Source organism: Oryctolagus cuniculus, chromosome 4 (genome assembly GCF_051225735.1).
Source record: "Oryctolagus cuniculus isolate XC-2025 breed Fujian yellow rabbit chromosome 4, ASM5122573v1, whole genome shotgun sequence".
NCBI lineage: Eukaryota > Metazoa > Chordata > Mammalia > Lagomorpha > Leporidae > Oryctolagus > Oryctolagus cuniculus.
Window position 1 is genome coordinate 142,227,374 of NC_142870.1, and position 21,823 is coordinate 142,249,196.

At 51.7% G+C, this 21,823-nt stretch overlaps 1 protein-coding gene across 2 annotated transcripts; it reads left to right on the forward strand.

Moving 5' to 3' along the window:
• Nucleotides 1-642: 642 nt before the first annotated feature.
• RBP2 (retinol binding protein 2) lies at nt 643-20,929 on the forward strand. Of its 2 annotated transcripts, none has more exons than XM_002716557.6 (4): nt 643-767; nt 10,050-10,228; nt 19,205-19,306; nt 20,723-20,929. In XM_002716557.6, the coding sequence occupies exons 1-4, from the start codon at nt 695-697 to the stop codon at nt 20,771-20,773; spliced, it is 405 nt and encodes a 134-aa protein (XP_002716603.1). In that variant the 5' UTR covers nt 643-694; the 3' UTR covers nt 20,774-20,929. The 2 variants fall into 2 exon arrangements, with proteins under 2 accessions (XP_002716603.1, XP_089187283.1); XM_089331157.1 differs by lacking the exon at nt 643-767 and adding an exon at nt 2,791-2,965.
• The last annotated feature ends 894 nt before the right edge of the window (nt 20,930-21,823 follow it).

The window sequence follows — 21,823 nt, forward strand, 5'->3', positions numbered from 1 at the left end:
AGAAGCCCCTGGGACACCTCCCTGGGAAACAAGGGAGAGACTGAGCTGAACTAGCACACTATGGAGGAAGGCTGGGGAGCCAGACAGGCCTGGCTCTGGACCCTGGCTCAGCCACTTACAAGTCATCATTACACATGAACTGAACCTCTCTCGTAAGCCTTTCTCAACTGCCAAATGGGGTGGCCAGTGATGGTTCATAGAACTTGTGTAAGCTGAAGCAAGAAGACTGGTGTTTGCACATTGCTCCACATTGCTTGGCTCCATCTGCCTGGGTAGAAGCTAGGTGGCTAACAGACCCAAGATCGTGGGCCTAGGTGCTTGGTGGTGCATGAAGGGTGGACACTGAGCATTGCTTTTCTCACATGCAGGATGCAGTGTTCTGTGTGGGGCTACGTGGTGGGCACCCAGCCAGCCAAAAAGTGAGCTGCTCTGGGCCCTGCCGATGGCGGAGGTCATTGGGTCGCCCCCACCGGGCCACACCGGGACTTTGAGCCTGGGTTGTCCACAGTCCTGCTGGACTTTGCAAAGGAAAGGAAAGTTCCTTTGAGTCGTGCTTGTGACCTTTAATCTGTTATCTGCAGAGCCATAAACCTGGTCCACCAGGCTATAAAAGCAGCTCATTCCAAACCCTTCTGCCTGCAGCCTCTTCCCCGCCGCCCACCACACAACCCACCCTGAACCGGAGGCCGCCACCATGACGAGGGACCAGAATGGCACCTGGGAGATGGAGAGCAATGACAACTTCGAAGGCTACATGAAGGCCCTGGGTAAGGGGAGGCTGAGGGGAGGGACTGTCGCCGGCCCCTTAGACCTGGTCCCTGTGCTGCTCAGTAGACCTGCGTGCACATCCCCGCTCCTTGCCTACAGCTGTGCATGCTCGGGCAAGGTGTCCAGATCTTCTGAGACTTAGCCTGAGACTCATCTGCAAAGTGGGCATAGCGGTAAGTGAGATGAGGGCTAGAATGGCCATAGGATAGGCCCACAGAACACATGCAGTGGAGGGAAGGCGCCACACACACACATACACACACACACATACACACATGTGCACACACACAGAATAAAATCAACCTGGAGTGGCCACCGTCTCCTTTGATAACTGGCTGGATCCTGCATTGCTCCCTTGCCAGCCCTGTCCTGGGGAAGCAGAAAAGGAGTGGCCAACCAATCTTTCAGCCCAGAGAAAATCAGGCCCGCAGAAGGTGGATGAGGCTTTGGCACATAGCTCAAACCGCTGCTTAGCTGGCTTCTAAACTGAGCTGCAGGCCACACAGCGGTCAGTGCGTGTCCTGAGTTGACTACAGGGGGGTCTTCCAGCTTGCAAAGAACATACGTAGCCGTGTCCAGGCTCTGGGCTCTCCATGGAAGCTGAGTGGGCACCCAGACAGAGTTCACCGCGGCCTGGTGACTCCCATACTCCAGGTTCATCCCCACAAGTTCAGGTTCATCACCCTCCCCAGCTGCAACTTTCTCTGTGGATGGAGCCAACTGGCTGGAACTTCCCTCGCAGGCAGCAAGAGGGAAATGACTGCAGGCAGGGTCAGAGGTCAGCTAACGTGGCCGTGACGGTGGGGGAGGTCTCTCCAAACACAGGAATCCTGGGTTTTCCTGTGCCATTACCTTCTAGCTTGATGAACCCTTTTGACACGGCCACTGACACAGGCAGAGCTGCGAGGTGTTTCATTATGAATGGCACGTGGGATTTTTTGGTGCGTATAGGAGGCTTCCCACGCTGAGTAGCTTCTTTTCCCTCCTCTCAGCATTTTGCATCAGTCTCTTGGGTCGGGGAGGGGGGCGGTGGTGGAGAGGAAAGAGGAGACTCAGACCGGATCCATCAGGGCCCACCCTCAACGCTGTTGCACCTGTTGCCATCGGCCGCTAGATTCTGAATGGACACACGGGCAAGTGGTGGGGAACGCAGCCCAGAACTAAAGCCGTGGGTAGGACCACACAGATGCGAAAGCCATGTCAGAGGAGTCCACATAACCGAGCTGGACCAGGACTTGTCTTTGACCTTGAACCCATCCTTGACCTTTCGGACGTTCTTTCCTCACCCACTAAACAGGGATAACAGCGGTGCCTCGCCTGTCTTGGTGATGACAGATGCAGCTGCGGTTCTGAACAACTGAAAGACCCTCAGCCAGATCTGCTGGGAAGCTGGTTTTGAGGTTTTAGTGGTATGCTGAGGAAGCCGAGGTCATGGCATAATGTTAGAAAGAAACTTGGAGGCTTTTGCTGCTTATGCTTAAATAGTCAAAAGTCCTATGGTGATTTTAGGTCTAAAAATCCAACCTTTGTTTAGTGTGTGGCTCTGAGCATGGGCCCGAAAAGTCTATCTCTCTAGGCTTAAGTAGGGAGGCAAGCGTCCCACCACCCTCTTTTCCCTCTGAGGGGAGGAGAGGAGAGAGGAGAGGAGAGTGCCAGGCGCACTGTCAGCTCTCGCCAAGAAATCTTCTCTCTAAAAACAGCCTTCCTCTGCACCTTTCACACCAACTCACACCCTTATCTGGAGGAGGGGCCCACCAGTGCTGACTGTGATATTCGCACGTCTCCAGTCAGGAGGTGTTGGATCAGGGTAATTCTCCAAAGTATCTGATGTCCCTTAGAGCTCCAGTTAGAACTTCCCATTTAATGTTCCACGACACGGATTTCACTCCCATGAGCAACTGCTTGGCCTCTTTGTACCAAGGGCCTCTGCAGCCGCTGATACTTTGCTGGTTCACAGTCATGACACAGGTGGCGGTAGTAGCTAACTTCACACGTGGATGCACCTGGTTCCTGGCTTATGCAGCTGCTGAGGGCCCACAGTGCTTCAGGACCCGAGCAAATTGTGCTGGTTCAAGTCCATGATGCCTTATTCAGAAATGCCTCCAAGCCATCTTTCTACCACTGAGACAGGACACCTGACTCCTCATGCTGGCAGGCGTGGCTGAAGATGAGTCTCGAGGGGCTCAGGCAGAAGTAGGTGAGGCGGGGTTGCCCCTCAGTCTAACCTGCAAACAGCAGAGGGTTTGTGTAATTTCGCCCCACCCAGAGCACAAGGTCGGGCAGCCTTCCCTGCACTGCAGGGATCTGTGGGGTCTGACACCTCCCCCTGCCCAGGACCCATCCCTTTCTTAGACTCCAGCCCCCGGCACCAGGGAGCTGCTTTCTCTGTGGGCCTGGTTTTGGTTCAGGAGAGGAGAAGGAGCAGCAGTGCAGGTTGGGTGGCAGCTGTCTCTGCGGCTCCAGGCACCAGCATTGCAGAGTGACATGTCACAGAAACCTTTGGGTCTGCCCCCAGTTATCAAAGCCATTTAGAGAGCAAAGAGCGAGGGTCAAGGGTCAATGGTACCTCTTCTGCATTCTTGGGCACCCGATGTCTCCTAGGGCTCTGGACTCCTTGACAGCAAGGAATCCATCACTTTCTGAGGTCCTGCTTCAGCTGGGGTCAGGAGATGAAAGAGGGGAGGCCAAGGAAGGCAGGCAGGAGGAGGACCCAGGTGTGTGAAAGGCATTGCGGGAGACTCCGTGAATTCTGCTAAACAAGGAGTATCACACACACACACACACACACACACACACAGGCGTAGTGGCTTGAAACAGCCACAGTTAGTGTCCAGTTATCTCTCACAGTTCTGGGGGTCAAGTGGCTTCATCCTGGTGGTCCTGCTCTGAGGCTCTCATTCATTTGCAGGTGGGTGTAGCTGGTGGGGGACAGAGAAGCAGCTAGGAAGCTGCTGTGTTGTTCAGGCAACTAATGATGGTGCCTTGGGCTACATGGTGCCTGTGGGGCTGGAGCAAGAAGTCAGGTTCAGCATGTGTTTTGGAGGTCAAAGCACACAGGGGCTGCGGGTGACCAGGAAGCGGGAGGAGATAGAGGCAGTGACAATGGCTCCTAGGCTGAAGCCCTGAATGGCTGGGAAGGTGGTGATCCCCTTGGCTGAAATGAGGAGGACATGGATGGAGCGAGTTTTGGATGAGGGTTTCTGGGGGCAGGAGGAATGCATTAAGGACCTGCTTTGCATATTTGAGTCTCAGACACCCCTTACGCATTCAAGTGGAATATGGACACTGGCACACTGGTCTGGGTTCTAGGTGCCTTTCATCTTGTGGGGTGGGCACCTGCAGTCCAGAGAAGTGGAGGCACTACCTGGGACCTCGTGTGGCTGGGAGTGGTGCAGCCCAGGCAGGAGCCCTGCCTGCCTGCTTCTAACACCCCAGCGCTTTCCGCAGCGCTGTTCTTGGCAACAGTGCAAAGCGTGGGGGTGAGAGAGGAGGAGCTTCGTTCTGAGTGAGGTTTGTCACGGCAACCAGAGCGTGCTGGCAGGACTGAGACACAGGGCTAGGGAGGCGCTCAGCATCCCTGGGTAAAATGGGTCAGTGAATGAATGAATCATGACCCAAGGGTGAATTTGGTTCGTAAGATTTGTATCCCTGCCAGTGCTGTCAAGTCAAGGAAGTTCTATACCTTGCCAAAGTCTTTACGTTAAGCACAGTGTTCCTGGCTGGACTGAAATGGAGATGTGCTGAGGGGTAGACAGAGCCCAGGGGCCTGTAAGTGTGCTCCCTCCTCACGAGTCTCCCCCTTGCAGAGGTGGGCAGCACCTCCACCCTGACCGCGTTCTAGTGGTGAGCCCCAGACTGTGGGTGGAGGCAGGCAGGGGGCCGGTCTAATTCTTCTCCAAATGTGTTCTCTGGAGGAGGAAATGGCATGGAAAGGAGATTGCTCTTCCACTCTGCTTCTCACAATTGCTGATGATTTGAGAATTAAGGAGTCTAGGTTCGAAGCCCATTTAGGCTGCACTTTGAACGGTTCTCAGATTTCATATGATGAATATGTGCGCATCTCTGCTCTTTAATTTACAAAGAGCGCCTGCCCTTTTACCCTGCAACTTTTGCTCTGTTCACAGGCGCATTACAAAGCATTTTAATGTTGGGTAGCGTGCTCATATTTCAACTTTATGGTTTGCATTGTTCAAAATGCAGTTATGAAAAGTATGCTTTAATAAAGTCACTTCGCTGCTGTGGGTTTTTTTCCTTCCGCACCAGCCATAAGCCGTATATATTATTCAGAAATAGCTTGCCTTTGGACCTTTCCTTCTGAGATAGAAATTCATTTCACCTAGCTATAAATCAGGCTCCATGATATCTTTAATCCAGAAAAGCAGATAAAACATACTTGATAACCCTGGTGTTGAAATGCTATATTGGGAAAATAATTTTCCCTGCAAAGTTCAAAGAGGAAGTATTTTTGTAAATCCTTGTGTGTGTATGTGTGTGTGTGTGTGTGTCACACAGCTGCAGTTAAACCCTTATGATTAGAAATAGCCACCAACGACTCCAGTAGCCGAGCACTTGGCTCCCTTCCCCGGGGCGGAGCAGCAGAGACATGATTAAGTGGCCTGTGCAAACACTAAAAGGTGGCCAGGAGACCAAGCCATTTTTCAATCCAGAGCCAAAGCAGTGCTTGATTCCATTTGCATGGAGCCCCTAATAAGATTCCCCCAGCGCTGATCAAAAAGATTGACTAGGGGTGGTGTTTCCAGGACAAACCCGCGCCCGCAGCAATAGATGTTTTTAGCGGTGATCTACTTTTCTAAGCAACCAGGGCTAGGCATGATTTTTGCTAGGGAGGCATCGCTGTGAATGCCAAACAGAAGGTGTGTGGAGAGGAACTGTCCGAGCTTTGTCTTAGCTGGGTGATCCCTTACACGCTCTCAGCCTCGATTTCCACAGCTGCAGAGTGAAAAGAGACGTGCTGGCATCGGGACACTTCTGGCCCAAATCTGTAATTTCCCATTTTTGCCCTTGGTTCTGTGGCCTAGAGCGTGCCCCTCGGCTTCATCTGGTTAATAGGTGACCTGTGGTTTTCCTTTCCTAACGGTGGTTCCAGCTGCCGGGCTAGCGCAGCTTGGACCTGAGCACCAAGGGCTAGAGCAGGAGCTACTCATCAAGCCAGCTTCAGAGGGAGGAAGCTGACCCACGGCCGGAGGAAAGGCCGTGAGGGGCGTCGGGGGTCAGCCGCCCTGCCCGCTGCTCTGTGGAGGGGCCGGCAGCGGTGGCAATGGATACATAGGAGCCGGAAATGTCACTGGGGACTGAATGTTGCCCTGGTCCCCATGTGATCCCAGCAGCCAGAGCCCAGGGTGGGGGCTGGTGCACGCTGAGTGACCACATAGCTTCTTGGTGCTGTGTGGAGCCTTTGGCCGTCGTCATTGTGCTGGACCCTCGCCAAATGGACCTCTGAGGTGGACTCTCAGCTCTTCATTTTCCTTGAGAAAACTGGGGGTGAGGGAATTGGGGAGGGGGTTCTCAGAGAGGGGAGATGAGTCGCATAGCCTCGAGCTCAGGAACAGGATTTGTACCCAGAGCTGCCCCTCACCCCTACACATATGCCCTTAGTTTGGAACTTCAGCATGCACAGAACTACTTGGGAGACTGGTAAGAACAAGTAAGGTGGGGCCAGCACCATGGCTCAGTAGGTTTATCCTCCACTTTTGACGTTGGCATCCCATATGGGCGCTGGTTCTAGTCCCGGCTTCTTCTCCTCCAATCCACCTCTCTGCTATGGTCTGGGAAAGCAGTAGAAGATGACCCAAGTCCTTGGGCCCCTGCACCCACATGGGAAACCAGGAGGAAGTACCTGGCTCCTGGCTTCAGACCAGCACAGCTCTGGTCGTTGCGGCCATCTGGGGAGTGAACCAGCAGATGGAAGACCTTTCTCCGTCTCTCCCTCTCACTCTCTGTAGCTCTACCTCTCAAATAAAATAAATAAAAATCTCAAAAAAATAAAAATAAAAAAACCAAAGCCCATCCTGCAGAACTTCTACCCAGTATGTCTTGAGTGGGCCCCAGACTGCATTTCTCACAGGTTTCCAGGTACTGCCACTGTGGCTGGGCCAGGGCTCACTTTGAGACCTACTCCATTCCCAGGGGACTTTTTTTTAAGAATTATTTTTTATTTATTTGAATGTTAGAGAGAGAGAGGTCTTCCCTCTCCCCAGGTGAACCACTCCCCAGTGGCCACACAACAGCTGAGGCTGGGCCAGAAAGAAGGCAGGAACTTCTTTCCACCTCTCCCACATGGGTGCAGGGGCCCAAGGATTTGGGCCATCTCCCACTGCTTTCCCAGGTGCGTTAGCAAGGAGTTGGGTGGGAAGTAGAACAACTGGATCTTTTTTTTTCTTTTTTTAAAGAATTATTTTATTTATTTGAAAGACAGAGTTACAGAGAGAGGTAGAGCCAGAGAGAGAGAGAAGGCTTCCATCCACTGGTTCACTCCCCAAATGACCACAACGGACAGAGCTGAGCCGATCCAAAGCCAGGAGCCAGGAGCCTCCTCCAGGTGTTCCACGTGGGTGCAGGGGTTCAAGCAGTTGGCCCATCTTCTACTGCTTTCCCAGGCAATTAGCAGAGAGCTGGATTGGACGAGGAGCAGCTGGGACTCAAACTGGCGCTCATATGGGATGCCGGCACTGCAGGCTTGGGTCTTAACTGTGCCACAGCCCCGGCCACAACTGAGTCTTGAACCAGCACCCATATGGGATGGTGGCGTCATAGGCAGAGGCTTAGCCTGCTACATCACAATGCCCCTCCCCCACCAGGGGACATTTAACAACAGGCAGAAGCTATTGGTCTCTTGGGCACCCATGAAAGGAGAACAGTGAGGGTGGTCTAACTGGACTATCCCAGTGCAGCAGGGCCCTGCAGAGAGGCAGACCATCCTGAGTTCAAATTCTACCTCTGCTGCCTCTTTTCCTCACTGGTAAAATGGAGATAAGACTTTTCTCATGGGTTTTAAGAAGGATGGGAGTGAGCATTCCCAAAGGAGGTCCCACCAGGGGGCACCAGTCCTGGTTGGTTCCTAGGAGTGGCTTCCTCAGCACACCAGGTACTGAGTCCACACAGTGGGGCCTGCAGGTTCACCTCACCTAAACTTAATTCATGAGGTCCCCCCATAAAATTAGCTCGCTCTTTCCCTTCCCTGGCTCTCGCCATCGTCACCCAAACTCAAAAACCACTGCTTTCTCTTCCCAACTTAATCTGTCGACACATCCACCCAAATCCTGGACCCTAGTATTGCAGGTGCTTGAACGGTGGATTTCAAATTTTTTAAGCCATGGAAATCTTTCTCCTAGTAGCCTCCCCCAAAAAGTTCTAAAGTCACTGGGCTCTGCCACCTAGAGATTTGGGGCCTGCTGTAGGACCCAGTAAGCTGCGGTGTTGTCATAGTCCCAGGTGATCCTAAAATGTATCAGATGTGGCAGGCACCCAACAAATAGCTGGAAATGATAGGTGAGGAAGGCACTGGTGTTTGTGCTCCAGTCCATGCCAACTTGAACCTTAGGGTGCAAGAATGGCATCCTTTTACCTCCTGGGCTAGCTCATGCTACTGAAAACCATTCCTGTAGGCTCAGATGGGACTTTAGACAACACGGGGTTCAGCGGCCTGGCCAGGGCCTTCCCTGTGCAATGTGATTCTGTTGGGGATTCTTAGCTGTGGTCCAACTGCTGGTGCAAAGTGAAGTTCAAGCAGCCAGTTTGGGCTCTCCTTGGTCCTGTGGCAGAAGGTGGAGGAGTGACCAAGCAGGGATTTGAAAGGCAATCAAAGATATCAGAGAGAGAGGATGAAAGAAGTGATGTGGACCATCATGACAGGGGGGACAGGAGCAGCTCCCTGAGCTGCTGGCAACTCCTGGCCTCTTGTGGGCCCAATGCAATATTTACCCTGCGCCAGCCACGGCAAAACATGAGCTCCTGTCACTCACCTCCCATGGCCGGGGCAGGGCTTCTCAGAGAAGCAGCACTTGGTGAATTTGAACTGTTCCTTCTCTTGAGGTCATTGTTACTCTTGGGTTGTAACAGAATCCATCTCAGTGTTTTTGCAAATCCAGGTGGAGTTTCTGAAAAAAAAAAAAAAAAGAATTAGTAGTCTCAGAATTATTCTGTTTCTAGTTGTGCTCCACAGGACGATGGCTTGTGCTGGGGTGAAGTTTTATGTGCAAGTAGGTGACTCAGCACTTAGCTGCTTCTTGTTACCTGCAAAGCTTAGGAAACCAAGCACTCCCGTTTAACAGTTGCTAAGAAATGCATGAAGTTTGTTCTAAAAGAAGAAACAAGGCCTTAGATGGGGTAAATGTGGCAAAATCTTGGCAGTTGATGAATTTGGCTGGTGTATATGTGGCATTTCTTGTACTTGTCTCTGTTCTTCGATTTTCTAGAAATTTTTCATTAAGATTTATAAACAATTATAAATCTTATTGTTATTTTTAAAAAAAGACAATCTCTGAGCGAGCACACAACATGGTCTAGAGTAGGCGTAGAGCTATGCTAGGGGCCTGCGATGGAGACAGAACACCTAGCTGAGGACGCCTGCAGTCTGCTTTACAAACTGGCTCCCAGCCTCAGTCCAGCTGAGCCCTGGCTATTGTGGGTATTTAAGGAGTAAACTAGCAGGTGGAAGCTTTGAATATGTCATTCTCTCTTTCTCTCTGCCTCTAAAATGAAAATATATGCATATATATGTATATACATAAATATATATAATAAAGGTGTCTATCTCTCCACACAGTGGAAATTAATAAAAGTTTCATCTTTACCCATGATTGGAATTCATGGCTTTCAAAATACTTTAAGCCATGGAATCATTTCATTCAGCAAACTCTTAGGAGGAAGCCCAGTATTTCGGAAGGGAGCTACTGTGGAAGAGGGCGTGAGTGTGTGTGTGCACATGTGCAGGTGTGCATGTATGTGTCACACATGTGTACGTGTGTGTCACGTGTGTGTGTGTGTGCGTGTATGAGCTGCAACTCAGGGGTGAGCCCTGCCTGCTCTGTCTCCCTCCCATCAGAATTTCCTTGGCAATGCCAAGAGATTCCTCGGTTTTCCAGCAGTCAACTGAGACGCCCAAATTGGCCATGTGTAAGACAACACTTGTTTCCCACTTAAGCGTAGCAACACGGCCTGTCCCCAATCCGAGTCTCTCCTCCTGAGTGTGTGGCCTTGTTAAAGAAACGAATGAGCCTGGCTGGGCACATCATAACCTCCACGACTCCCTTTGCCAACAGATATCGATTTTGCCACCCGCAAGATCGCCGTGCATCTGACTCAGACAAAAATCATCGATCAGGCCGGCGACAGCTTCAAGACGAAAACCAACAGCACATTCCGGAACTACAACTTGGATTTCACCGTTGGAGTGGAGTTCGATGAGTACACGAAGGGCCTGGACAACCGGCACGTGAAGGTACTGGCTCGGCTGGCGATTTCCACTCCTGCGCTCTGTGCGGGGGTCGGCTCTTAGGCTTCACGATGGAGAAATGGCAGAAGGGATCTGGGAGGGGTCAGGGAGAGGGGACCGCAGAGAATTTAGTGATGTGAGTGATGGGCAGTTACTGAAAGTTTAGAAGAAAGAAGGGGAGCCGGTGCTGTGGCACAGCAGGTTAAGCCACCATCTGCGGTGCCAGCATCCCACATGGGCTCTGGTTTGGGTCCTGGCTGCCATCACAGCATTGGGGTATTCCTGTCAAAAGTGCATAACCCTGGGGCTGGCGCTGTGGTGTAGCAGGTAAAGCCACCCACCTGCAGTGCTGGCATCCCACATGGGCACTGGTTTGAGTCCCAGCTGCTCCACTTCCAATCCAGCTCTCTGCTATGGCCTGGGAAAACAGTGGAAGATGCCCCAAGTGCTTGGGCTCTTGCATGCAAATGGGAGACACAGATGGAGCTCCTGGCTCCTGGCTTCAGCCTGGCCCAGCCCTGGCTGTTGCAGCCATTTAGGGAATGAACCAGCAGATGAAAGATCTCTCTTTTCTCTTCTCTTCTCTTCTCTTCTCTTCTCTTCTCTTCTCTTCTCTTCTCTTCTCTTCTCTCTCTCTCTCTCTCTCTCTCTCTGTAAATCTTTGAAATAAAATAAATAAATCCTTATAAAATATTTCTAAAAAAAGGAAGAGGTAGCCACGGAGAGATGAAAGAGTCTCAGCTTCTTCAGGACCGGAGTCAAGGGCCAGCGAGTATACTGACAAGGGCTGGCCAGGCAGAGGGCCTGTTCCAGGCGGGAACGGTGACTGTGACCACCTTCTGCAAACGGGTGGCCCAGCTCAGCCCCAGACAGCCCCAGACAGCCCCTGCTGTGGAGGAATGAGGCCTCGTGGTGCCAGATGTTTCTTCCCAAGAGGCATTGGAAACCCAGATGATTTTCATGAAACATCTCAATTTTAGATGATCCCAGCTGATGTTTTAATGTTTTAGGAAAGGATGGTACAAATTAAACCAAAAACTCAGTGGGCGAACCAGTCAGGGTTTATCCAGTCCTGGTAATACGGGGAAGTCTCCGCTTCTCCCGGCCCACAGAATGCAGTCCAGGAAGTCCTCGGAGCTCCCGGGGCCAGGCTTCCAGGGGCTTGAACTGTAATGGTCTCCTCCTGCCCGCTGTGGTTTCAGTGACACGTGTGTGGTCAGCTGACAGTGATAATAGTCAGTGGAAAGTGACAGAAATAAGCAATTCCAAGTTTTTTTTTTTTTTTTTTAAGATTTATTTATTTACTTGAAAGAGTTACACAGAGAGGAAGAGAAGCAGAGAGAGAGAGAGGTCTTCCATCTGCTGGTTCACTCCCCAGATCACTGCAATGGCTGGAGCTGGGCTGATCTGAAGCCAGGAGCCAGGTGCTTCTTCCATGTCTCCCACATGGGTGCAGGGGCCCAAGCACTTGGGCCATCTTCTACTGCTTTTCCCAGGCCACAGCAGAGAGCTGGATTGAAAGTGGAGCAGCCAGAACTCAAACCAGAACCCAAATGGGATGCCAGCACCTCAGGCATAGGCTTAAACTTTCTATGCCACAGCGCCAGCCCCTCAACTGTTTTTTATTAGTTTTTTTTTTTTAAATCTATTTGAAAGGCAGAAAGAGAGCTCTTTCATCCACTGATCACTTCCCAAATGCCCACAACAGCTGGGGCTGGTGCAGGCTGAAGCCAAGAGTAGGAACTCCACCTGAGTCCCCCACAGGAGTGGCAGGGGCCCAAGTTCTTGCACCATCACCATTGCCTCTTACACCGCACGTGAGCAGGAATCTGGGTCCATGCTGGAGCGCAGTATGGACTATGGGCTTCACTGTGCCACGATGCCTGCCCCCAAGGGGCTCTGTCAAAGTCTCCACTCCACCCCAAAGCACGGGACAGGAGCTCGGGCTCCTCTCCTGGGAGCCGGGGTGGAGGAGGGGGCGGAGAGCTGTCATCAGTCTTTGTAGATGACTCTAAGCCACACAAGCAGCAGGCACTTTATTTCTCAATCAAGTTGTCCTGCAGCATTGATAATCTCAGCCATCAAGTCAAGGTTGAATTATATTTAGTGCTCCTTGCGAAGCGAAAGTGGGGAAATGAAAAGCACTTTAGAGATCTTGCATCAGAGCCATCTTCGCCCAAGAGCGCGAGCTTCCGGGCCCTGCAAGGTCCACTTACGGAAGCCCCCACTCGGAGGGGATGATGGATCGGGGGCCTTTTCCTGAACTGTGTGGCTAAAAGGCCCATTCATCAGACACCAGAACTGATGGGAAAATTTGTCTCTGAATTTTTGCATCACTCTGCTGTTCCAGCCTAATCAGTTCAAAATGATTCATTTGCCCTCACCTTTCCCTGTGGGTGTGGGACTCTGGAGAGCAGGCCCGTCCTTGCTGACCTGTGCCTCTATCCCCTTTGGTGGTGGAAAGCTAACTCTCCCTGACACAGACTGTGTCCTCCCAGCCCCTCAAAGCCTTACAGGGTTCTGCCTGCCGACACCTGCCTCTCCAGCTCCGCCTCTCCTTCCTCCCACCAGGCCCCGCAGCCAGCCCTGTGGAGGGAACCAGTCCCCTTTCCCACGGCTTCTCTCTTTCTGATCTGTAGCAGAAGCGGGAGCTACTGAAAACGCACACACCTGAGCATGCACATACATGCACAGGCGTGCAAGAGACACCTTGGGCATGGTGCTGCCCAGGCTCCAGTGAAGGGTCGTTCCCATGAGAATCACAGCTCAGGGCAGGTGCCCCCCAGGACCGCCTGCTTCCTGTAACTGCCCCAGAGCCTGTGGCTGGAACGGGAACTCCAAGGAGTGGAGTCCATTTCCATTACTATTTTATTTTTGTTTGCATTTCACTTATTTTCACTTCACTTGAAAAGTAGAAAGACTGAGAGAGACAGATGTCTCGTCTGCTTGTTCATTCCTTTAATGTCCACCACAGCCTGGGCTGGGCCATCAAGGAGCCGGGAACTCAGGCTGTCCGATGTGCATGATGGGATCCAAGTACCTGAGCCATCACCTGATGCCTCCCAGGATGCACAGGAGCAGGAAGCTGGGTTGGAGGTGGGCCTGGGACTCCAACCAGGCTCTGCAATATGGGTGGGGGCATCTCAAGAGGAGTCTTAAACACCGAGCCAGAAGCTCTCCCCTGTTCGTCTCTACTGCCCATACTTGATGGCACGCCTGGTGCACAAACAGCTATGTGTGTGTGAGAGAGAGAGAGAGAGAAACATTTGGCTCCTTCTTGTTCTCCACTCATGAGCCCTCTGAACAGCCCCACCCAGCAAGCTGGAGGGGAGGCACGTGGTTTTCCGCCCAGGCCTAAAGGTCCACGGTGTTCCCTTCTGTTGCAGCCTGGGGGCAACGAAACCGTGTGAATCACGGGCTCCACGCCTCTGAAGGGTCTAGGACCCCTCTTCTTCCTCCCTGCGGCCATCTGCGAGGGCGCTTCAAAAAGTTGGTGGAAAAATAGAATTTAAAGAGAGTTTTCTTTTAGTGCAAAACGCTTTTGAAATCCATGCAACATTTTTTCATGCAACACACTTTTCACATAGTTTTGGAAGACTGTGTAGATATGCTTTATGTATCAAAATAAACATCTCCTATTCCTGTTTTCTATACACTTTCTGAAGTGCCTTCTTATATTCCGAACTTCCTACCCTTATTTGTTTCTTTTTATTTTCTCTTTAAAGGCTTATTTAGTTGTTTGAAAGGCAGAGTTACATACAGAGAGGGAGAGACAGAGACAGAGATCTTCCATCTGCTGGTTCACTCCCCAGATGGCCACAACGGCCAGGGCTGGGCTGGGCCAAAGCCAGAAGCCCATGTGATGTGTGTCTCCCATGAGGGTGACAGCAGCCCTAGTCCTTGGGCCGTCTTGTGCTGATTTCCCAGGAGCATGAGAAAAGAGCTGGACCAGACGTGGAGCGGCTGGGCTTCATCTGGGAGGCAAAGATGGCCCTTCTTTACTTGTAGCTGTCAGAGTTTAAAGCCCCTTTCAAAACTACACGAGCTGCCCTAAAATAAAACGCAGCATACATTCCATGCAATGTCACACAGACTCTCACACACCTGTAGGAGGAATGAAGTGCTGACACACGTGACCTTGTGCATGAACATGGAACGCAGGCCAAGGGAGAGGAGCCACACACAAAAGGCCACGTATTGTGGCAAAGCCAAGAGATGCTGTGGGGAAGATTTTCCTGGGATTTCTTGACCAGGCAAAATCGTAAAGACAGAGAGTGCTTACCAGGGTGTAGGGGGCGGAGGGAATGAGTGGTGACTCCTAAGGGGTGTGGTGATTCCATTCGGGGGTAATAAAAACATTCTGGCTTTCGCTGGGGCTACCAGTCGTCACACACCTTGTGAATAAAAACTACTGAATTGTACACTTTAAAGGGGGGAATTTTCTGGTTCATAAATTGTATCTCAATAAAAAAATAAATAATGGCATTGGAGCAGTCAGGAGGAGCAGGTGTAGATGGGGCAGTTAGAGCCTCAAAGCTATCCTGGAGCCAGGGGGAGCCAGGGGAATCCAGCAGGGGGGTGGCAGGGCAGGGGCACTGCCTCCTCCAGGGGCAGGCCCTTTGGGTGGTTGGAAGAGCTCTCCCTGAGGGCAGGTGCGCTGGGGAGGGGATGAGTATGTTCACAGTGTCCTTCAGTGTTCTTAATTAAAGAGCCGTGATTTGCCTTTTTAAGAATACTTATCGGGAGTGATTCAAATCCATAGAAAAGTGACACGAGGTAACCAAAGCCTCTTTGTGCAGCTAGCCTCATGCCACCTGTTCACATTTTGCCCCATCTTTGCCTCATCATTTGTACAAACACTCTCCCTCCCTCCCTCCCTCTGTATCCCCACCCCCCCTCTGTAAAATACACAGATCTGTCCCCTGACCAGTCTGACGCATCAGCCCTATATAATGCAGCACGGATTCCCTAAGGATCAGGAGATCCTCTTACGTAGCCACACCGTAATCATCAACTTCTGCGCGTAGTACATCGGAGCAGCCCCTGCCTCTAATCGGCCATAAGGGCTACTTTTACGAACGTTGACTTGGCCGTTGTGAACTGGGAGATCGCCGTGGGGCCCAACCTCCTCCTTTAAGTCCGGTACAGAGCTGCCCACCCCTGGAGCACTCTCCTCCTCCTCCCTGCACCGGGGAGCAAGGCCTGCCTCGCTGCTACCCATTTCCTCCACCTGGGGGTCTCTTAAGGCGATGGAGTCTGTCTTCAACTCTCCTCCGATACAGGGATGAAGGGCACCAGCTTAGAGCAAATTGAATTATGGAATTTTAGTCCATTTAACCATTCTCTTCTCTCTGCTTCTCCTTGTCTGTTTTATGTAGGAGTAAGGCTATAATATTTTAAGTATTGCCATGATTCATTGGTAACCAATTTACTTTAGGGTCAGAATAACTTTTAATCTTGCTGTCCGAAATGAGTTATTAAAATAAAATATTAGGGCAGCTCCCTGTGCGCTAACATTTTTCTCCTTCCTTCCTCCCACAAAATTTACTAATCCCCTACTCTGTGCCAGGCCGGCGTCAGGAGCTAGAGATAAAATGATGAATCAGACCCTCTTTCCTGCCCTCTGGGATAGTGAGTGTCACAGGGAAGGCAGACAAGAAGTTGGTCCACAGCCATAGTGATGGACATCTGGGCCCTGTGAGGGGACCGTAGACTGCAAGGCAAGGAGGGAGGTGGGTTTGTATCAAGGTTCTGTTTCAACAAAATGACTCAACTGTAGATGCAGCACAGACCCCTGTGCTGAGTTTGGTGTTGCAGAAATGACCTGCAGAGGCGGCCCCGTCTTTCACAGAGCACACAGCTGGCCTACTTGGGGGATAGCGCCAATTCCATCAACATGCACGGGTGACCATCATGTGCAATGCAATATGGGAGGGGGGAGTATAGAAGTCACAGTTCTTGCCTGCATAGAAGCCCTGAGTCCGTCCTTGTCTGTTTGGGAGGGAACTCAGAGTCCAAGGCCAAGACCAGGCAGCAGCAGATTACTGTTCCAGGCATCCCTCTCCCAGGAGAGTGAAGGGAGCTCCCTGTGAATGGAGCTTCTCCAAGACCTTCAAAGATATGAGGCTCAGGAGAGCCCCGGAGGAGGAGGAGACAAAAGCATGTAGATTTTTTTCTTTTAAAGATTTATTTTACTTATTTGAAAGACAGAGTTACACAGAGAGAGGAGAGGCAGAGAGAGAGAGAGAGAGAGAGAGGTCTTCCATCCGATGGTTCACTCCCCAGATGGCCGCAGTGGCTGGAGCTATGCTAATCCGAAGCCAGGAGCCAGGTGCTTCTTCCAGGTTTACCACATAGGTGCAGGGGCCTAAGGACTTGGGCCATCTTCTACTGCTTTCCCAGGTCATAGCAGAGAGCTGGATAGGAAGACAAACCGGCCCCCATATGGGGTGCCAGTGCTTCAGGCCAGGGCTTTAACCTGCTGTACCACAACGCTGGCCCCAGCATGTAGAATTTTAAATCAGTTTTGGGAATATTAATATGTGCCTATAGTTTTTAAAAAATTTAAACAGTGGGCCAGTGTTATGATGTAGCAGGTAAAACCGTCATCTGCAGCGCCAGCATCCCATATGGGTGCCAGTTCAAGTCCTGACTGTTCCACTTCCAATCCAGCTCCCTGCTAATGGCCTGGGAAAAGTGGTGGAAGATGGCCCAAGTGTCTGGGCCCCTGCCATACATGTGGGAGACCCGGATGAAGCTCTTGGCTCCTGGCTTTGGCATGGTCCAGCTCTGGCTGTTGTGGTCGTCTGGGGAGTGAACCAGTGGATGGAGGATCTCTTTCTCTCTCTCTCTGTTTCTCCCTCTCTACAACTCTGACTTTCAAATAAATAAATCTTTAAAAAAATGTAAACAGTAAAAAGTGAAATCTCCATCCCACCCCGGCCCTCAGCCATGCATCTCCCTGCTCTGGAACAATCACTGTTGGGGTTTCTTTCACCTCCTTGAGGAAAGCAGGTACAAACACATGTGTGTCTGCACTCTGCCCCCGACCCACTCAGTTCATGCATGTGGCTCTGCTCTGTTTTGTTTTAAAGATTTGTTTTTTTACAGGTAGAGTTATAGATGGGGGGGGGGGGTCTTCCAATCACTGGTTCACTCCCCAAATGGCCACAATGGCTGGATCTGAGCCCGTCTGAAGCCAGGAGCCAGGAGTCTCTTCCAGGTCTCCCACATGGGTGCAGGGGCCCAAGCACTTGAGCCATCTTCTATGGCTTCCCCAGGCCACCGTCAGGGAGCTGGATAGGAAGAGGAGCAGCCGGTGCCCAAATGGGATGCTGGCGCAGCAGGTGTAGGCTTAGCCCACTGCACCACAACACCAGCCCCTGTTCCTTGCTTTTTTAAGTTGCATAGTGCACTCTGGCCCTGTTCTTTCATTGACTGCCTAGCTGAGATGAACCACATCGTGTTTAACCTGGCACCCACTGACAGAACTGATGGCGCTTCCAGTGCCTTGCCATAACAATGCTAGGATGCATTCAGGAGGAAAATGAGGAGGAAAGAAATTGTACATGAAATATACAATATGGCCAAGGTCAAAGATTACTTTAGAAATAGGTAAATTTAACAATCTGTAGAAAACAGATGACTTGAATGTGCAAGGACAGAGAAAAAATAAAAACACAGGTTGGTTTATCACCGCTTGGGATTGCAAGACAGAGAGGGAAATAAATGGCTGGTCCTCGGCCCTCTCTTGTTTATAGAGGTGTAATGTGGTTTGCACACACTTGGAAAATATGCAGCCAGCGTCTGGGCCTCGCTGACACAGAGGCACTCCCTGGGCGGGAATGGCATGATTTTCTCAGGAGGTGTGTGTGCATACCTAGTTGGGGCACCAAGGTGGGTGGGGGTGCTACAGATGATCCCAAGGTGAGTGTGAGGAGGGAAGAAAGTGGGAAACAGAAAGGGGAGGCGCCTGGGGGGTTGTGTGTGCTCTGACTATGTGCAGAGGGGTTGAGCACTTCCTGGGTTCCACAGCCCGGATGGAGGCTTCTCCTACCTGCTGGGTGCATTCTGCTACTGCCCCTGTGCCAATAACCCTTGGGACACAGCTGCCAGCCCCTGGGGAGGGTCCACTCTCCTGGTGCTGGGTGAGGAGGCTGGCACGGGAGCCACGTGGGCAGCACCCTGCAGAGTTAGGGGACTGCCCTGCCTCTGCTACCAGCCGACAGGACAGTACGATGCAATACGCGTGGGGAAAACTCCCATAAGGAGAATGTCTACTCAAAGACTAAATGCAGCTCTACGTTTGGCAAGGTGAGAGAGCACAGCCCTCCCCAAAGGCATTCTGATTTATATTCCCGCTCTCCTTATAGGGGATGCCTGTTTCTCTACCCCCACCCTCCCACACTCAGTGCATCACCAAATGTTGACCTTTGACCTCGTGATAAATTGTATCTGAAAAGCAGCCTCGTCTGCATTTCTCTTATTCTACAAGAGTGAGGTCAGACGCCTTTTCTGACACTTAAAAGCCATCCATTGGATTCTTTTTTTCTCTTGTAAGCGGTTAGTTCTTTTGTTGACATGAACTGTTAACTTAATGATCTTTTTGCTCCCTGGTTTCTAGGACCCTGTTAAGGAAATCAGCTCTGATACATTACAATCACTTTTCTAGTTCGTTATTTATCTGCTGACTTGGAGGAATTTTTCCCCTCTGCAGGCGTCTTACGTCCTTTCGGAATCCAGTGTATGCCTTTCCTCTCCCTGCCTGGTAAAAGGGAAGCTCAGTATTTCTTCCCGGAGAACAGAGCAAGCCCCAGGGCAGCCTGGACGGTGTAGGTGGAGATGAGATGGGAAAGATGTGGCTTGGCTGAGGCTGAGGGCTCTGCCCTGGGGGCAGGAGGCAGCCGAGGACAGCCAGGGGGTCAGCTTTGCTCAGTCTCTCGGGATCACAGGTTTGATTTGCCTGCGAATCTGTCATTGCAGACGCTGGTCACCTGGGAAGGCGACTGCCTGGTGTGCGTGCAGAAGGGGGAGAAGGAGAACCGTGGCTGGAGGCAGTGGATCGAGGACGGCAAGCTGCATCTGGTGAGTCCTGCGGCCGCCAGCCCTCTCCCACTGCGCCACACAGACCACCCTCATCCCCTGCCTGGCCCTGGTGCTTCGGCAAGAAAAATGGTTGTGCACTCCAGCCAGATACGTGCCTATGATCAGTCAGGAAGCCGTTCCCTCTCTGGCCCCGGGGACTCCAGGAGGAAATCTATATGGCTGTTACTGTAAGCAGCTGCAATTAAAAAGAAAAGTTCAAAAAGCTGAGTTAGGAGGCTGAGCGATCCAAGGAGAAAGGCAGGGAGCCTGTGAAAGATCGGCTAGGGAGAAATGAGGACACAGAATTAAGATGCCCCTGGGGAGGGTAGGGGTGAGGGAGGGGGCGAGCCAGTGCCTTCTCCCTGTTTCCGGAGCCTGGAGGGGAAAGGAGACCGGTTCAGCAGGGCCTAGGAACTGGCTCTGGCATTGACCTTCTATCATGAGTGCTGTCCTCCTGACCCCAGAATACTTGAGGTTAATTGGGCGTTAGAAGAGGACGTCGCAACAAGAACTGATGTCCTTCACTAAACGGTCTCGATGTCCACAGCTCCATTTTTCACTCTTCAAGCTTCAAGGGCCCAGCTTTCAAACAGTGAAAAGCCTTCCACTTGTGTGGTCGCTCGCTTGTTCAATGGCTGGCTCTTCATTCACTCATTCATTCATTCATTCATTCCCCTTTGGGGTCAGGTAGGTCCCTGGCTCCAAAGTCAGCGTTCAGGCCAGTCTGGCGTGACCTGTGACCTGACGTCTGTGTTTTGAAGGCAACGTCAGCCGATGATAGACGGGAGGTGCTCAGCACTGGCAGCGCCCCCTGCCTGCTCTGGTGCCGATGGTGGATTTTGTTCATTGAAAGACAGCATCCCACAGCACACACGCATGGCTACGACAGCAGGTGCACTGTCAGCTGCAGTGCTGGGGTGGGGGGAGCTTCACCACACTCGTGGGGAGCCCTGGTGCGGCGTGTGCCTGTCGCTGCCTGGGTGCCACCAGCCTAGGTGGTGATCGCCACAGACCAGAGGGTGCAGGGGCAGCGCCCTGCCTGCTTTCCCCGGGCCCTTCCTTTCCACGCGCTCCTCCACATCTTTCCCTTCCTCGTGGCACCGCTGCCTCTCGTAAATTACACGGCGTGGCTTTAATCACGGGAGCAGAAGAAATCCCGCCCAAGAGGCTCGTTTCTTTGCATTTTTCATTTTTATAGTTGTTCAAGCTCAGTTTACGTGTCCAATTCAAATGACTGCTAGCAGCCGGGCAAGCCGGCAGATTGAGTGTGGGAACTGCTCCGCCCGCCGCAACTAAGTGCCCTGTTTATCGCACCCCCAACCTCCGGCTGCTACCCCCAGACACCAACAGGGCAGGGGGCTGGGCAGAAGGAAGGCCTGGCTTCATAGCCACTCAACCCACTTTCTGCCGTTGCAGGAGCTGACCTGCGGGGACCAGGTGTGCCACCAAGTGTTCAAAAAGAAGTGAAGCCCACGCGGGAGGCCTGCTGAGCCCCCTAAGTGCCCTGTTCCCAGAGTTCTCCCCACCAGAGCCCTACTAAGGCGTCCCATGGGTGAGAGTGTCACCATGCCAGACAGAGTCTCCCTCCCCTGAAACCTGGCATTAAACAAAAGGACAAAAGTCGCTCCTATTCTCAGAAACCCTTTATATCCAATGCCTTCAGTTTTACTCACAGAGAGAAGAGGTGACTCTGTGTGTGTGTGTGTGTGTGTGTGTCTGGCTCTATTGTTGTTTGTTCATTTGTTTGTATTTTCAGGTTTATTTACTTATTTGAAAGTCAAAGTTACAGAAAGAGGGAGAGAGAGAGGGAGGAAGTGAGGGAGGAAGAAAGGAGAGAAAGATCTTCCATCTGCTGGTTCACTCCCCAAATGGCCACAACAGCTGGGGTCAGGCCAAGCTGAAACCAGCAGCCTGGAACTCCATCCATTCTCCCATGTGGGTGGCAGGGGCCCATGTGCTTGGGCCATCTTCTGCTGCTTTCCTAGGTACATTTGCAGGGAGCTGGATCAGAAGTGGAGCAGCTGCGACTTGAATCAGCGCCTATATGGGATGATGGCACTGCAGGTGGCAAGTTAACCCACTACGCCACAATGCCAACCCCTCATTTGCTTCACTACATCCCATTTTTTCTTTATTTTTGTTAGTTTATTTGGGAAGAGGGGGAGTCTATTTTGCATAGAGGCATTCACTGGGAAAAACAGCATCCCATACTGATTCTTGAATATTGCCTGTTTGAGAATAATTCCTTTGGATAGCACATTATTTCTCTAAAATTCTGTTTTAGGATATACATGCCTCCCAGTTTGCACTGTACCTTAAACAGCCTGAAAAGAGCTACCCTCAAAGCCCCAGCAGGCCTGGTCTGCAGTGCCCCCAGCCCCCGGCCCCCGTCACCCCTCTAACCTTCAGCTGTGCACTACAGAAGGGGCCACCAGGCACTTGTCTGTTCAGCCTGGAAGCACCTTATTGCCCCACACAGAGTACTGCATCCTGGTGACCTGAGTTCAAGTCTTGCCA